This window comes from Scophthalmus maximus, chromosome 7 (assembly GCF_022379125.1).
Source record: "Scophthalmus maximus strain ysfricsl-2021 chromosome 7, ASM2237912v1, whole genome shotgun sequence".
In the NCBI taxonomy this organism is placed as follows: Eukaryota; Metazoa; Chordata; class Actinopteri; order Pleuronectiformes; family Scophthalmidae; genus Scophthalmus; species Scophthalmus maximus.
The window spans coordinates 25,702,522-25,717,500 of record NC_061521.1 but is presented as its reverse complement, the minus strand read 5'-3'; the positions used below and the strand labels follow the sequence as shown (position 1 = coordinate 25,717,500).

The window sequence follows — 14,979 nt, the reverse complement described above, 5'->3', positions numbered from 1 at the left end:
ACAGTCGCTACAGAATTCTTTCCAGAAATTGGACTCGGGACATATCCTGCTGCGTTCGTCATATGTGAATAACAAATAACATTTTCTGGAGTTCATGTCGGAGAACGTTTTTACATGCACACGGCACAGGTGAAATGTCCGAGACCTGAAGTGGATCGACATTGTTGAGCCTTCTTTTTTTAAATGTTGAAAAAATGCTTAATGTCCATGATTACAGTATGTTGTGGACATTTTGATCGACTGATAGTAATTAGAGCTGCTACTAACCATTATTTTCATAATCGATTAATCCGTCGATTATTTTCTCCATTAATCGTTTAGTTGTTTAGTTCATAAAATGGTGAAAAATGTTGATCGTGTTTCCCAAAACCTTGAGATGATGTTTTGTTTTGTCCACACACCAAAAATATTCAGTTCACTGTCACAGATGATCAAAGAAACAAGAAAATATTCACATTGAAGTGAATGATTGATTGATTGACTGTTGCAGATCTAAGAAAATAATTAAAATAACTACGTCATTTTAACCTTAAAATATTATATTAGTGTTTTCTGCAAATATATCTGTGACGCTGATGTATTTGCACTTGAAAGTGACACAATCAAAAATAACTAACCCTAAACCGGTTATGATTCTCAGTTCCGCGCTCGCACAAGCGTGGGTCTGGAAACTGAGCCGTTAAGTTTCAGGTGTGGGTGGGAGAATGTAGTCCTCCCTGCCTCTGCTTTGTTAACCGGTATCAAGTGTGCACGGAAATATGTCAACAGCGGTTTAGTAGATTAACATGCGTTTCCTCAAAAACATGAACAGTTGAGTCCGTGAGGTCGTGTTTCACGTGACGACGATGCTGCAGGTGTGTGCGTGTGTCCTCTGGCCACGCATTCCTGGTGGAAGACCGTCGAGGTCGTGTGAGGGAAGCGGGGAAATAACGGCACGACTTTGAAAGTGTGTGTGAAAGAAGTCGACATCAGCCAGAGAGGAAGAGCAGCTAAAGGCCAGGCATTAACTCATCATGCGTGAGACTGTTTTCGTGCGTGCGTGCGTGCGTGCGTGCGTGCGTGCGTGCAGAAAGACTCAGCTTGCAAACTATCCAGGGAAACCTGTTCCCAAAGCCGTTCATTTGGTTACTGAATGACTTCCCTCTGATACTGGCGCAGGGCAGCGATGTGAGCAAACGTGCTGCAGGATATCGCTGTCGTCGAAGGCGCGGCTCGCCACCAAAATATGAAAACTATTTCACTGTTTTGCTTTCTTCTTGCTTTTCTTTTGTCAGCTCGAACAATACTGAGGATTGTTGATACAACACACACACACACACACACACACACACACACGGAGGGCAGCGGCGTGACGGCGACGCTGCACACGCTGATGATGCCGTGTTGGCCGGTCCGTCGGCCGCTCTGACCTGGTGTCACGGAAAATGTGCCATGTGAAAATGTGAATGTAAAAGTTCTGCAAAGTAAAAAATCCGACGGTTTTCCTGGCGCTCCTGAAACGTCACGTCAGTATTCGGGATGATACTTCGGTAAGATGGTGACATCTCTCTCTCGTGTCTTCAGGAGAACCGTGAGTGGCAGCGTCAGTGGAAGCGGCAGCAGTTACTCTGGTTCTAGCTCCAGATCCAGATCCTCGTCCAACTCCCTCTCGCGCTCCGGATCCAGGAAATCGAGGTACGGGGTTCACGTGACCGTGCCCGTCTTCATCAGAACTACAGTTTTACTTATTTCTTTATAGAGATGTTCATGACCACATGCCAATCATCTTATTTAGTATCAAGCAAACGGCTGCAGCAGACGTGGGATTTATAATTCCACATACCACAGAGATTTAATTTGTTATTGAAAGATTCTACACAAAGCGTGTTGACACACGGTGTAACTTGGTCAAAGCTTACTTGATAAAACTGTATTCATAAAGAACCTCTCAAACAAATCAAAATATAATTTACAGTTGATTGACCAAACATTGGATTTTAAAAAATGAATGACTCAGATTAAAGAGACAAATGTAAAACCAAGATAGCAAAATTAAAAAACGAAAATGAATAAAATAACCAAGCTCTACACACAAAAAAAAGTTATATTAAGAAAGTCAAAGGTTATTAAAGTTAAATATAGTAGAGTAAATACTGGCTATCACAAAAATGTTAGTAAAACAAAATAGAATGAAATAGATACTAGTGATAAAAATAAATGTAGATAATTAAACCTTAAAATGATAAAACCAGAGGGTCTGCGAGAGTTTTGAATTTACTGTGGACATAAATACAAATGTCTCTATTTTTTTTAACACCAAATTTGAATAAATACCATAAAGCATCAGAACAGTCTTTTATTTATATAGTTTTGCTCCGATGTCACAGTAACAGTTTAGGGAAATTTTGACCTCAGTGGTGCTGGAAGTTACAATATGAGTGTTTGTAGGTTATTGATATGTTTAAAATGAACATGTAATGGATCATTGTGATCATTGTTCATCATAATATGGAATAATTCTGTCTTTCTTTCATGTGCCGCCTCGAAACCAATCTAGGAAATCCAGGTATGACAATTCTTATTCAGAATTTGTATGTACATTCATGTGCGTGCATGCGTGCGTGCGTGCATGCATGTCAGTTCCATTTTTCTCACCTCTCACCGTCGCCTCTCGCTGCAGGTCGCTGAGCGTGAGCAGCGTGTCGTCTGTGTCGTCGGCGTCGTCCAGCAGCAGCTCCGTGCGCAGCGCCGACTCCGAGGACATGTACGCCGACCTGGCCAGTCCCGTGTCGTCGGCCAGCTCCCGCTCGCTCACGCCCAACCACCCCCGCAAGGAGCGAGCGCCCCCGAGGGAGCGACCTCCGCACGGGAGAGACAAGAACAGGGGAGGTGAGTGTGGACGACGATGTGGCCACGTCTGAAATGATCGACGGCACAAAAAATGAAGGATGAAGGACGTACAAACACGTGTGCACTGAAAACTACAGCTCCTCCAAGGCCCAACTGTCTCCTTATGAAACCATATCTACATCTGCTACGTCCAGCTCTCACACACTCATAGAATCCTTTTAGTATCCACGAGTTATGTCAAAAAACATCATAGAAAGTGAAAAAAAATAATAATAATCTGAATTGTTTTATTTGTATAGTCGTAATATCATAACATGCACTCGAGGCACTTTACATAGTGAGGTCTAGGCCTCGTCACGATAACTAACTTTTTGTTGCTGCGATATATCGTCTGAGAAATTATCGCGATAACCAATATTATTGTCATTTTAAGACCATTTTTTGATACTGAATCGCGTGAACTCACAGTTTATTGGTCCTACATGATTTGTGTTGCTGTTGAATAGAAATGTTCACAAACATTTAGACTTTGCGTTTAGGCCTCAGACAAAACAAAAAAAAAACTAAAACCTCCCCCTCATTCTTTTTCTTCTTTTGCCTGGCCCTAATACTCTTCCGTAGAAATGTTATGGTGGTAAATTAATAAATTAATAACTAGGATTTTCTCAAATGTTTTCTAGATTTCTCTTCAATCGGGAAAAATCGGGCTGATAATCACCGTCGTGCGTTTCCTGTCGGCGCCGCAGAGCGACCGCCGAAGAAAGACAGCGAACCCTTCAGGGACGATCGCAGGAAGATGGACCCGTCCGGTGCCCCGCCTCGAGGCGGCAACCCCGTGCCCCGAGGAGGCAACCCCATGCCCAGATCAGGACCCGGCGGCAACAGGGGCGGGCACCCGGCGCACCCGCCTCCGGGCAACATGGGCCCCCCCGGAAACTACGGAGGTTCTGGTTCCCACAAAGACATCAAGCTCACCCTCCTCAACAAGGTTAGCGTCGCACTTCTTTAGGTCCATACCTGATTCTTCAGAAAAGCACTGGATGAATCTACCGCTAAATAATTCTAGGTCGAAATTTTACATGTGTAGGAGATATATGTTTTTATATATATATATATATATATATATATGTATATTTAAATACTATATGTTGTGTGGTTTTCCAGCAGCAGGGAGATAAAGGCAACAGGAAGAGATACCTGCCCTCAGACAAAGACAGGCCTGGTTCTCCCCTCAGCAAGAGAATGGCCATGTCTCCAGATAGAGGTGAGAGTCGTACTGACGGACAACACACACACACACACACACACACACACACACATCAATTTACAACATCTATGTGAAACATTTTACCAAAATTAATTCTGTTTCCACACGAGCCCAATCGACAAATATGTCATTTATTGATATGATCAGTCGTATATTCATTAATTCACTCACTTTAAATTACCTTCAGGATCAATAAAAGTATCTGCCCACCCGACCACCTACCTGCACAAACTACATACCGACCTACCTACCTACCATCCTATACATGTACCTACCAACCCACCTACCTACCTGCCTACCCACTTTGGCTAGCTCTTGCTAACGCTACACGACTGTAAAATCACTTCTTCGTCTCTCCAAACCAGCAGTTTTGCGCTGCACTGACTCTGGCATGTAGCGTTTATATAGCAGTGAAGAAGAAGTGTTATCTCCAGCGTTAGCTTAATCTGGCGCAAATGTCCGCAATTAGGAGATATTCTCCTACTGGAAACTTTTGTTTTATGTGGGTGGAACTACTGTAAAGACGTGGTATTTTATCTGTACTTTGATTCACACATTCCTGATGCAGTAAAGATTTTCTGATGCTGGCATCTCTTCTTTATTTACAGTCATCGAGTCGGTGTCCTCACTGTTGTGCACTTCTTGTGTTGTACTTTGACCATCAAACCACTGTGAGCAGCTTTTTTACAGTTCAACCAGAGGGCGGTTGTAAAAGGCCATTTAATGCCCAACATCCTGAATCATCTCACACAAAGTGGAAGTTGAGACATTTGACAAAAACTTTATGCAGCCTTTTTTTTTTTTTTTTTTTTTTTACGACGGAGCTGTTTTTTCCAGAAGCACAGTGATGTTTTATTCACGAACATTTCCAAACCCTTCGGCCTCGTTGACTCTCACACTGGTGTGTTCTCAGGTCGTGATAAGAGGATACCGGGCCGACCCCCGCTCTCCCCTCGAATGGATCGGCCCAGAGGCCAAGGGCCCCGGCCCCTGCCCCCCCACGGAGACAGGTTGGTGCAAACCCCTTCAGGACTGTGACATTTAACCTTTAACACCGTGTCAACACTACAACACAAGTCAAAAGTTGTAAATAAACAGGGGGAGAAAAATGTCATTGAAGCTGGAAGTGTGGAACTTCTGCAGTGGACTGATGGCGGGTCGTTATCGGCCGCTCGCATCTGACACACATCAGGGTTTTCACCTCGTGATGTTTGGGCAAAATGAGGAACACGACTCTGACGTTCCACCAGTTCTGCCCCTGTCAGAATCCCCAGAGTGAAACAGTAGTGTTGTTACATGACACGACGGAAAAAAATTTTTAAATAAATAAATCCGTTTGATAAACACTGATGTGAAATGTGATGTGGGGATGTTCTGCCTGGATGAGGAACAGCTGACGGTGGTGGAAGACGTGGGGATGTTTGCTCTCACGTTCTGGGCCAAAGACAAGAGGCATTGAAATATATATATATATATATATATATATATATATATATATATATACACACAAACTTTATTTGTATAGCACGATTCAACACAAAGTGCTTCACATCAAAGCAGCTGAAAACATTAATATAAAATAAAAATAAAACTGTAAAAAGTATACATAAATAGCAGGTTGAGTTTAAATTAGAAAATAAAACTTCAAAATTCTAATTAGTGTGTATATACTGTATAAACATTGTATACAGTGTGTTTGTGTGTGTATATATATATTTCTTTTTTTTAAGAAAAATAATATTTGTCAATATATTCATATCAGAATGTTTGTACTCCCTAAAATTGGTATTGGAAAAATACCAAATCTAGCGGATGACACTACTACTAATTATAATAATATCAATATGTGAAATGTGACTTTAACTCTGAAATGTGTTTTTTCTCCAGGAAACGTCCTCTGTCGCCCGCCCCCAAGTCGTCTGGGAAACCCCCCGCCGTGCCGCCACCCGGCAAGCCGGCCGCTCCGGGCTCTGCTTCTGCCGCCGGCTCCGGTTCAGGCTCCAGCTCCGGCTCCAACAAACCCAGCAACACACTGTCGCGCCGCGAGGAGCTGCTGAAGCAGCTGAAGGCCGTGGAGGACGCCATCGCCCGCAAGCGAGCGAAGATCCCCGCCAAGTAGGCAGAGGGGCCCGGCCCGCTCCTCGCCTGAGGACCACGGGACGCAGCGTGTTCCCTGCTGCTGTCAGCGGATGTGTAAAAATAATAATAATGTTGTTCGGAAAACACGCTGCCACAGGAAAACCGTCTTCTGCTTGTTCGACCTCCAGAGGCTCGGCTCTGCGACCTTCTCAAGCGTCGCTCGCTCCCAACGCGCCCGGCGGTTGAGGGAAGGAGTGAGGGAGGGAGGGAGGGAGGGAGAGAGGGAGGAAAGGAGGGAGGGAGGGACGAGTCTTGAGGTAAAACTCGAGGAAGCATCTTCCTCGTCCTCGTTGTGGCGCGGCGGGAAAACAGATTTGTACACATTGATTCTTCTTCTTTGTCTCTCTGTGGTCTCGTCCTCTCGTCACGTCTTTGCTTTTTTCTTTCCCTCCGACTTGTCGAGCGGCGAACGAGCCTCCGGAGGCTCCGACGCTGCTTCTTCTTCTTCTTCTTCTTCTTCTTCTTTGTACAAATTCTCCAGCGTCTGTTTCTTCGGCCCCTGACGGAGACGACGTGGCGCCCGAGGCTCGAACCGGCGGCGGCGACGCCTCCTGCGCTCTGTGGTTTTTGGGGCAGCGCTCGCGGTCGCACCTTGTACCATAATGAGCAAAGTCATCAGATTCTTTTTAAGCGTATGATTATAGACAAAAGTGATGTGAAATATTTGCTTTTCTCTTTCTGTTTTTTTTTTTCTTTTAAAAATCTTTAGCATTTTGTTTATCTCTTCTCGGCTCTCCTCCGATAACAGCGATGTTTTATTTGTGTCACAGTTTGAGTTGGCGAGCTGAGCGGCGGCGATTAGAGACTTGAGACGCGTCTTGATTTTGTGACAACATCCTCTTGGAAATAAACTATTTTGATAAAGAGACGGTCGCAGCCTGTTTTTCTTACTCTCTCTCTCCCCCTTTTTGCAGCTGTTTCAATAAAGATGAATTCCTCACGTGTTCGTAGAAACGTTGTTGTTGTCGTTGAACTTGACGTTTTGGTACGAACTCTTGTCTCACGTGTTGTGAAACGTCTCTGTTCCGTTTCACTGACGAAGGTTTGTGTTTTTCTTCTGTTGAAACTCGTCTCCTTTGTGTTTCACGCTGTCACTCTTGTTCCTCCGTCGTCGTTTGTTTGTAGCAGCCTCCGACCTTTGACCTTTGACCCCCGCCACGCTCCAGGTCCAATGTTCAGGCTTGGCTTTGCTTTGTTTTCAACATTCTTTATGACCGTCAACAGGGAAGTTTTGTTTTCACCCATTTGTTTGTTTGTTTGTTTGTTAGTTAGTCTGTTTGTTTGTTAGTCTGTTTGTTTGTCTGTTTGTTTGTTAGTTACTCTGTTTGTTTGTTAGTTAGTCAGTTTGTTTGTTAGTTAGTCTGTTTGTTTGTTAGTCTGTTTGTTTGTCTGTTTGTTTGTTAGTTACTCTGTTTGTTTGTTAGTTAGTCAGTTTGTTTGTTAGTTAGTCAGTTTGTTTGTTAGTTTGTCAGTTTGTTTGTTTGTCGGTTTGTTTGTTAGTTAGTCTGTCTGTTTGTCAGTTTGTTTGTTTGTTTGTGATCTTTGTGACAAGAAATGTTGACGCTCTCCCCCTTTGTCCAGATCCGGGGTACCTTTTGTTAATCACTTCCTGTAACATTGATTTTTAATCATTCGGATGATGTTTGAGTCACCGCTCCGACCTTTGACCTCAGCTGGCCGACTTGAATTCTTCTCAGGTCACACCTGTCAATCATCTGGAGTCAGATGTGTGTTGGGGCCTTTCACCTCTAATCCTGCACTGGTCTGATCCTCTTTTTTTTTTTTTTCATCTCGGTATTATCAATTTATATCAGCGTTCATTCGCAGTATGAAAAAGTATGGAATTTGATTTGAGCAATTTCCAGGTCTGGATAAAAGAAAATGGAAGAGTATGGAAAAATATTTCTGTTTCCAGACTGAAGTGTAAATATGTTAACAGTTGGATTGTACAATGATTTATTCACATATTTATTATATAAAATAACAATATTCATTTATATAATGATAAACATCTAGCTATTTGTACTTGGATGTCCAATATGCTCCAGAATAATTTACAAAGAAGAACATTTGTATGAAGTTTCAAATGGAAAATGTGAAGAAACACTGATGTGTTTTGTATTTGGGAGCTAAAAAAGGAGTAATTTTAATATTGATTATTCAAGGAGGAGATCAGAGAGATTGATGATTATTGATCGCGGTGTGTGAGGTCTCTTCTGAATGCAGGGAGTGTTTTTTGCATTTGAGGAATTCCTGTCTGTGTTCTCCCGACAACAGTCTGTGACCTTTATCTCAACCAGCAAATTTGCTTCTTAATTTCAATAACATGAATCGACAGCGCTGTGTGGACGCCTACACAAATCATTTTCCTGTGGAAAGACATTTTATGTCCACACCTTGTAACGTGTTTCGTTCCAGGAGGAATTCCCTCGGGCGGTTGTAAACCAACAGTCACGGCGTCATCGGTGTGAAGAATCATTTGTATTTGGAAACACCTGATATTGAGTTTACTCCAAAAGATGAGGCAACATCAATAAATGTTGAGCAGCCGGAAATGTGTCTTCAAATGTGTCATGTAGTAATTTTAAAGCAGCAGATTCATGTGAAGTTGAACTTTGACATGCAAATAAATAGTTTCACTGACCTTTGACCTTTGAAATCAACAGTTTCACTCAACTGTGAACTGCAAAAGTGTTGAATTGTACTTAAAAAAACATCATAATTCAAATACATAGATATTCTGGTCATAAGGACTCGTGATCCAGGAGTTAAAGATAAATCCAGAGGAACGACGTGAAGTGGAGTGAAGTCTTGTCCACCAGGAAGGAGCTCAGGCCGCTCGTCTTCCCGTCTCCTCGTGACCTGTGACCTTTTCACAAACTGCCTGGAAAAATGCAAAATGCATTATTTTATTTTTTTTTACAATACATGACGTCATTATCCCACTTCTTTTTTCCTCTGCTCATGTTCCTTTGTTTTATTCTTTCAGTATATCAGGAGGGTCGGGTGGTAACGGATTACATGTAATCAGATTACAAAAATAAGTAACTATAATCAGACCAGATTACATTTTGGGGGGAAAAAAGCATAATCAGATTATAGTTCTCAAGGATTACTGGATGATGTTTTTTTTTATATTAATTTTAAAAAATCATGATAAAATATATATATATTATTTTTTTTATTAACCAATTCTGACAATATTAAATTAATTTTATTTGCATTGAAAATGTTTTCGATGTTTAAAGAGATTTAAGAAAAATGTCTCCATTTTTTTTATTAAAGGTGCCAAATTTAAAAAAAATGTTTGATTTTGAAGTAAAAAGAAGTATCCAGATTAGATCACATTGTGTTTGTTGTTATAATTATTATAATTATTATTATATATTATAATATTATCATTATTATTGGGACATAAAGGAAGTCCCATAAAGTTCTAGTGTAAGCGTGGGTGAAAGAAAGGGTAAGGTGTGTTTGTGTGTGTGCGTGTGTGTGTGTGTGTGTGTGTGCGTGTGTGTGTGTGTGTGTGTGTGCGTGTGTGTGTGTGTGTGTGTGTGTGCGTGTGTGTGTGTGTGCGTGTGCGTCCTCATTCCTCCGGCGGCACGTGACCGGCCCTCCCTCACCTCCAGGACACTTTCACTGAACAAAGAGGAACGAAGAGGAAGGAGCCGAGCGCGTTTCCATTTCCTCATGCGGGCGCCGGTTTTTCCCAGGTGCAGCTTCACCTGCCGCATAAATAGGAGCCGGCGGCGCATGAGGGCGAGTCACAGCTCCACAGAGCAACAGAGCAACAGACCACAGAGCAACAGACCACAGAGCAACAGACCACAGAGCAACAGAGCAACAGAGCAACAGACCACAGAGCAACAGACCACAGAGCAACAGACCACAGAGCAACAGACCACAGAGCAACAGACCACAGAGCAACAGACCACAGACCCGAGAGAGAGTCAGAGATTCAGGATGGACGTGATGAAGCAGGTGAGTGTGTGTGTGACCCTCCTCCGGGACTCGGGACCCCTGCTGCGACCGTCTCCATCACTTCTTCCTCATCCTCCTCCTCCTCCTGCTCCTCTTCCTCCTCCTCTTCCTCGTCCTCCTCCTCATCGTCCTCCTCCTTCTCCTCCTCATCCTTGTCCTCCTCCTCGTCCTCCTCCTCATCCTTGTCATCCTCCTCATCCTCCTCCTCATGCTCGTCCTTGTCCTCCTCCTCATCCTCATCCTCCTCCTCCTCCTCCCCCTCCTCCTCCTCGTCCTTGTCCTCCTCCTCATCCTCATCGTCCTCATCCTCCTCGTCCTTGTCCTCCTCCTCATCCTCATCGTCCTCATCCTCCTCCTCCTCCTCGTCCTCCTCCTCGTCCTTGTCCTCCTCCTCATCCTCATCCTCCTCATCCTCCTCCTCCTCCTCGTCATCCTCGTCCTCCTCATCGTCCTCATCCTCCTCCTCCTCCTCCTCCTCCTCCTTGTCCTTGTCCTTCTCCTCATCTTCATCGTCCTCATCGTCCTCATCCTCCTCCTCCTCCTCCTCCTCGTCATCCTCGTCCTCCTCCTCATCGTCCTCATCCTCCTCCTCCTCGTCATCCTCATCCTCCTCCTCATCCTCCTCATCCTTTTCGTCATCCTCGTCCTCATCCTCCTCCTCCTCCTCCTCCTCGTCATCTTCATCCTCCTCCTCCTCATCGTCCTCCTCCTCCTCCTCCTCGTTATCCTCGTCCTCATCCTCCTCCTCCTCTTCCTCCTCGTCATCCTCATCCTCCTCCTCATCGTCCTCCTCCTCCTCCTCCTCCTCCTCGTCATCCTCCTCCTCGTCATCCTCATCCTCCTCCTCCTCCTCATCCTCGTCCTCATCCTCCTCCTCCTCCTCATCCTCCTCCTCCTCCTCCTCGTCATCCTCATCCTCCTCCTCCTCCTCATCCTCGTCCTCATCCTCCTCCTCCTCCTCCTCCTCCACAGGTGGTCCTCATCCTCGCGCTGGTCCTCGCGCCCGCCTGGACGTGTAAGATGCACCGGTGTTTCTCGGAGCGGGAGCTGCAGGATGCGGCGGAGAAGAGGCTGCGGAGCCACTACCCGCAGCCCGCGGAGCCCTCGGCGGCGGCGGCCTCGGCCTCGGCCTCCTCCCCCGCCTCCTGCCCCGTGGAGCTGTACCGGCACCAGCCGCCGCAGCAAGTGAGCGACCGCTCCGCGTCGCCATGGAGATACGTGTGAGTAAACATCAACTATTTCCATAGTTCATAAAATGGTTCATAATTATTCTTTTAGTTTTTGTAAAACTTTGAATATACATGTTCCTCCATGATGTCAGGACAAACAAACAAACAAACAAACAAACAAAATCTCTCTGTTGCAACGTCAAACAGCTGAGACCGGAGGGAATGTCCCGTTTAATATTTAACAGTGTGAGGAATTTTTACAGACATCATCATCGTTCAGGTGGTTTCTTCTTTTTCTTTTTCTTTTTTTGCAAACTTTGACTGAACAGTGACTGTAGATGTTAGACAGAATCATAATTCCCTCTGAGTTTGAAATAGATTCATGGAAGTAAGAAGAAGTTTCTTATCAAACAGTTTTTATTATTTTGCTGCGCTGTTTCCTGCACAGATCAAATATTATCTGCTTTATTGTTATTGTAGATTTGGCAGCAGATTAAAAAAGAAGCTGAGTTGAATTAAATGATGTATATATATATATATTATAACACAAATTCTCTCATAGAGTCAAGTGTCATGTGTGTTTTGTTTTTTTATTACTTTTCTTATGATCATTATATTGGAGAAAATATTGTGGTGAAAATATTTTTGCTAAACTTTGTGGTTTCTACTCATAAAATTCTATTGTTTTATATGAAAGTTATTGATTGAGTTGATAAACATCATCATCATCATCATATGTTATACCTGAAAAAAAAATACTAAGGGAAAACATTTCCCTCTGAAACAAAGACTGTATACTGTATATGATATACAATATAGACATATAATATACAACATATCATATAGACTGTATATGATATACAATATAGACATATAATATACAAGATATCATATAGACTGTATATGATATACAATATAGACATATAATATACAACATATCATATAGACTGTATATGATATACAATATAGACATATATTATACAAGATATCATATAGACTGTATATATGATATACAATATAGACATATATTATACAACATATCATATAGACTGTATATATGATATACAATATAGACATATAATATACAACATATTATACTGCTGAGAGCAGTTTGAAAAAATATAATTCATATTTAATCCTCCTTCTCTTCCTCCTCTGAGCTCTTTTCCTCATCTGCATCAACTCAATCAATAACTTTAAAATAAATTAAACTTTCAAGGAGAAACGAATATTTATATTAGAATTTCCAACCCTTTCCAATATTTTCTCCAATATAACGATCATAAGAAAGAAGATGTATAAAATAATAATGAGGTAAAAATTTGATTTCTAGAGGAAAATAACAGTCTTTTTTTACAAGGAACGTGTTTTCTTATAAATTTTTCATTTTTTTAACTTTAAACTCGTGTCCCTCTTCACTTCAGAGAGAATAATTATGGATGTGAACAACTTCAGTTACCTTTCAGAAAACCCTGAATGATGCGTCTATAGAAATTCATCAGCCTGTTAAATATTAAACGGAACATTCCCGTCTCTTCTGGCTCGAGGCCTCTGGTCACGTCTCAGATGTTCGTGGAAATCTGTAATGAATATTTTATGTGATCATGCTGACAAACAAACAAAACAACAAACAAACGGACAGAAGAAACAAATAAAGGCCGATTTTGTCGTATAAATCAGTGTTTCAGCAAATCATCATTTCATCTTCAGGTGGTCATATCTCTGTCTGATCACCTCATCTCCTCGTTCCTCGTTCCAGACTCAGAACCAACAAGGACCACTTCCCGTCCACGTACGCCGAGGCCCAGTGCCTGTGTTCGGGCTGCATCCTGGTCCAGGGCAACAACCCTCCGACGGAGAGCCACGACTACGTCTCGGTCCCCATCAGGCAGAGCCGCGTGTTTCTCAGGAGGGAGCTCTGCAGCGACGGGGAGCAGTACCACCTGAAGCCCGTCACGGTGGACGTGGTGGTGGGCTGCACCTGCGCCAGGTACAGGCCCAGGGCCTCCTAGAGGCCGGGGGACACACACCCAGACCTGCTGGACCTGCTGGACCTGCAGGGACCTGTCGGACCCACAGGGACCTGCTGGACCTGCTGGACCCACCAGGACCTCCAGAACCTGTCGGACCCACCGGGACCTGTCGGACCCACAGGGACCTGCTGGACCTGCTGGACCCACCAGGACCTGCTGGACCCACAGGGACCTGCTGGACCCACCAGGACCTCCAGAACCTGTCGGACCCACCAGGACCTCCAGAACCTGTCGGACCCACAGGGACCTGCCACTACACTACACTTGTTTTGTATTTTATTTATTATGTTTTTATTTATTTGAATCCAGTTCTCTGGAAACGTCTCAGAGGGCTGGACGTCCTGTCGCGTGATTGGTGGACCGACATCGGTCGGTGGAGACGTCGGTCCGATCCCAGACTGTTCACAAGGCTTTAAACTAGAGACCGACCGTATATAAATTTATTTTAAATCTGTCGATGATCCCTAAGATGTCGTCCTCAAACCTTTATGACAAAGAAATGTAATTGAGGGTTGACAATTTTATTTTTTTAACCATAAACTTTTATCATCAATAACTTTAAATTAAAAATGCAAATCAACCAAAAACAAAGAACTTACAATAAACATTTACTTTATGTTAAATGTAAAAACATAAATGCAACAATTAAAAGGCTCATATCTTTTGGCCCATAATACCTGTCGGGCTCTAAACATATCGGCCGATACAGATATTATCAGTCGGGCTCTACTTTTAAAGTTGTGTCATCAGCCTGTTATTGTTTTATTTATAACTTTTTTATGGGGCTATATTTATTGTCATAATGATGACGTGATATTTGATGCATCTACAGTGTAAGTTTTGTAAACTGGGCGTATTTGACCTTGCACTTGTGTTTTCGTATCAACGAACTCGTCGAGGAAAAGTGTCTATTGTATAGTTTTTATAAAGCTAAATAATTTAAACGACTCTTAATATTTTTTATAATAATTATCTATTTATTTGGTTTGTTTTCCATGAGAAATATGGGAAGCATTTAAAGAGTTAAAGATTTTCATGAAGGAACATGTTTTGAATTTATGTAAATGTCGGACATCTTGTAGGTTTTCGTCCCAGTGGGACTTTGACAAGTTCTGTTCAAGCTTCTCTGAAGCAAAATGAATAATAAAAATAATTTCATAGTGTTTCTCACTTTGTTTCTGTGAAAATGTTGGAATCACATATCTTGTGTGAAATTTAAAAACAGTTTAATTCCAGTTTATTTGACATCATGAGTTCCTGGTTTTCTTCTCTTCTTTTATAGATCGATCGATCGACAGGAACTTCATTGATCCCAAGCTGGGAAATTCCAGCGTTATCTTTTTGGGGATTTTGTATCAATCAAATATGAGTATTTAACAGTGAAATAAGTAAGTAGATAATAATGTAATAATTTCAGTAACACAAAGTGATTGTAAGGGGTTTTCCCAAGAATCCACAACTTCTCATCTCAAAGAAGCAAAACAAATATCATCCCTGTAAGAAAAATTATGAATTTCTATCTGGAAATGACTTCATGCAGGAATTTCATCCTAAAAAATTT

General features: G+C 42.6%; 2 protein-coding genes across 4 annotated transcripts in view; both read left to right on the top strand.

The window, feature by feature from the left end:
- Window positions 1-7,101, top strand: part of zc3h18 (zinc finger CCCH-type containing 18) — a 25,610-nt gene extending 18,509 nt beyond the window's left edge. For 2 of the 3 annotated variants that reach the window (XM_047333289.1, XM_035642603.2), the window contains 7 exons: window positions 1,564-1,674; window positions 2,537-2,545; window positions 2,660-2,868; window positions 3,510-3,817; window positions 3,994-4,093; window positions 5,010-5,106; window positions 5,984-7,101. In XM_047333289.1, the coding sequence (XP_047189245.1) occupies window positions 1,564-1,674; window positions 2,537-2,545; window positions 2,660-2,868; window positions 3,510-3,817; window positions 3,994-4,093; window positions 5,010-5,106; window positions 5,984-6,215 (1,066 nt within the window). In that variant the 3' untranslated portion in view covers window positions 6,216-7,101. The remainder of the gene's footprint in view (window positions 1-1,563; window positions 1,675-2,536; window positions 2,546-2,659; window positions 2,869-3,509; window positions 3,818-3,993; window positions 4,094-5,009; window positions 5,107-5,983) is intronic. The other variant, XM_047333288.1, reaches the window with a different exon arrangement.
- A 2,773-nt stretch (window positions 7,102-9,874) lies between these two features.
- il17c (interleukin 17c) lies at window positions 9,875-14,523 on the top strand. Its single transcript, XM_035642446.2, has 3 exons — window positions 9,875-10,216; window positions 11,189-11,436; window positions 13,145-14,523. The coding sequence occupies exons 1-3, from the start codon at window positions 9,926-9,928 to the stop codon at window positions 13,395-13,397; spliced, it is 792 nt and encodes a 263-aa protein (XP_035498339.2). The 5' UTR covers window positions 9,875-9,925; the 3' UTR covers window positions 13,398-14,523.
- Window positions 14,524-14,979: the final 456 nt, after the last annotated feature.

Coding starts and splice junctions, on each gene's coding strand:
- il17c (XM_035642446.2), top strand. CDS start 9,926: ATGCGGGCGCCGGTTTTTCCCAGGTGCAGCTTCACCTGCCGCATAAAT. Junction 10,217..11,188: donor GGATGGACGTGATGAAGCAG/GTGAGTGTGTGT, acceptor CCTCCTCCACAG/GTGGTCCTCATCCTCGCGCT. Junction 11,437..13,144: donor GCGTCGCCATGGAGATACGT/GTGAGTAAACAT, acceptor TCCTCGTTCCAG/ACTCAGAACCAACAAGGACC.